This window comes from Aplysia californica, unplaced genomic scaffold (genome assembly GCF_000002075.1).
Source record: "Aplysia californica isolate F4 #8 unplaced genomic scaffold, AplCal3.0 scaffold00481, whole genome shotgun sequence".
In the NCBI taxonomy this organism is placed as follows: Eukaryota; Metazoa; Mollusca; class Gastropoda; order Aplysiida; family Aplysiidae; genus Aplysia; species Aplysia californica.
In genome coordinates, this window is record NW_004797751.1 from 133,244 (window position 1) to 135,389 (window position 2,146).

The 2,146-nt window shown below is 40.2% G+C and overlaps 1 protein-coding gene across 1 annotated transcript in view; it reads right to left on the bottom strand.

Moving 5' to 3' along the window:
- Positions 1 to 2,146, bottom strand: part of LOC101856982 (dual 3',5'-cyclic-AMP and -GMP phosphodiesterase 11A) — a gene marked incomplete at its 5' end in the record, with an annotated part of 142,616 nt that overhangs the window by 21,254 nt on the left and 119,216 nt on the right. Inside the window, 1 exon segment of the mRNA XM_005105621.3 lies at positions 1,811 to 1,878. Within this exon segment, the coding sequence (XP_005105678.3) occupies positions 1,811 to 1,878 (68 nt within the window).

Genomic DNA, 2,146 nt, shown 5'->3' on the forward strand with positions numbered 1-2,146 from the left:
CTGCAGCGCCATCTGAAGCAAAGAGCATACTTCCTGCGGACACTTTTTAGACTGAGTGGCCCATCTTGTCTTGTACTATCTTTGGTAACACATAGCAAATTCAAATGCCACATAGCAAGTTCAAATGTAAATATGCTTGAACTAGAGTAAAAGGAGGCTAAGTGAGTGGTTGGCGGGTGCTCTGGTGGGGTTTGCTCCTTCTTTCCGACCTAACATCTATCATCCTGATCTCTCCTCCTTCTTTTTTGTGCCTTTTACTCTCTTGTAACACCATTAATCTTCGGCACTTATTTGACCTTATTGTGTTGCGAGTGCCGTAAAACTCTTACTAAAACTAAAAAGAAGGCTAAAAGTATAAGAAATGTATCAAGGTAAGAAGTAAAAAGTTTAAGTTTTTTTTGGCCACGATAAAGATAGTCGTAAGCCGTGGGGTGCCACAAGGAAGAAATCATGTGAAACAAAATTAATAGTTAAATTATTTTTAAAAACCGAAAATAAACCAACACGTTAAAACAGAAACGAATGGTTATGATACAAATCAGCATACTGCTGCTGGTATATTATAGAACTAACTGAGTGAAATCTAAAGCCAAATTTACTTTTATTTACTTATTGTTGCACTACAAGATGCTGTGGCATATAGGCTTGCATTGATCTGAAGACTGCTGCTATTTTCACTATAATCACAGCTTGGGATTTTTGTTCCATCATCTGGGCAAGTGTGGCCATCCCTTCCTGATGAGTCAGCTGAGTGAGCATTTGGTCTTTTGCCTCTCCGAGCCACGGTTTCCCAACGTATTTCCAAATTCACAAGCGTTCTCGTAGATGTTAAGAAAAGGTGTGTAGGGAGTAAATATTTCTTACCCAATCTATGGATGAGTTGCCATTTAAAACCTGCCTTTAAGCACGAGCGTTGTTTCCTACAAAACATACTTCGTTTTGGATGTTGTTGGAACAGTTTCTTAGAGGGATGGGTTGAAACGAAAGCCGCCATTTCCTCTACTTGAAAGTCGTGAAAGACCAGGCCACCTACGTCACTGACAGCAAATTAGGCGCCTATGGCATCGTGCGGTTCAGTCCCCTTCGTCCCTGCATTACTCGAACAAAGCTTTGAACACTTTGAGCTCTTCATAGGTTTCTCTTCGTCAACGGCTTGCTACCAGCCTCCTCAATAAAGGCAAGTTCATACCGCTAAATGTTCTGCATCAGCCATGCTGCATACTGATGTCAAGTTGCTTCAGTCCTATCAGAATTTTTTTCCACGGGAGCATCCTCGGGATTTCTTAAATGGTGATCAATTAACCTTAAAATTAAACTGCTTATGGTTGTCGTCAACTCAGTTTGAGCGCATTAAAATGCTTTTCACGCAGAATAATCTTTGTGGGGTATATTTGCTTTTGCTATGTGGCATTTGAACTTGCTATTGTGTAGCATTTTGATTTGCTATTTCTACATTTGAACTTGTTACCCACAATGGTGCACAAAAATTTCCTATTGAACATTTGAACTTTCTATGTGGCGTGAAACTTTCTATGTGGCATTTGAATTTGCTTTGTGGCATTTGTATTTCCTATGTGTACATTTGATCAGAAAAAAACTATATTACATTTGCAAAATCTACTAAGTCTCAAACCATTTTTTTATTCCCCGCTACCTACAATGATGGTGATGATGATGGTGATGATGATGATGATGATGATGATGATGATGATGATGATGATGATGGTGATGATGATGATGAGGCAGACGAAAACTCTCATCTAACACAGCCGACGTACAGTTCTATTTCTAAAGTAAAACAGCAAGTTACCTCAAAGAGCTGGTCATCATGGTCGTCAAAGGGGAGGCCATCTATCCTGTTGACCACCTGTGCTACACCTGTAAAAAGCAGACGATTAAGAAAAAAAATTAAAATTGAAATCTCGGTTAGCAAAGAAATTCCGGGAGGTGGGTGGGGAGGTACAATGTAGATGTTTTCATGCCCCAAACGACACTATTTAGATAATTTAGGAGGCGTGTTTCAGACTCAGTCTGTCAGGTCCAACATGTGCTGAGAGTGATAAAACACCCCAGTAGAGAAACCGAGATACTCAATGAAAAATTAAATGTTCTCCCCACTCAAAGTCCGAATCCCCCCCCCCCCCCC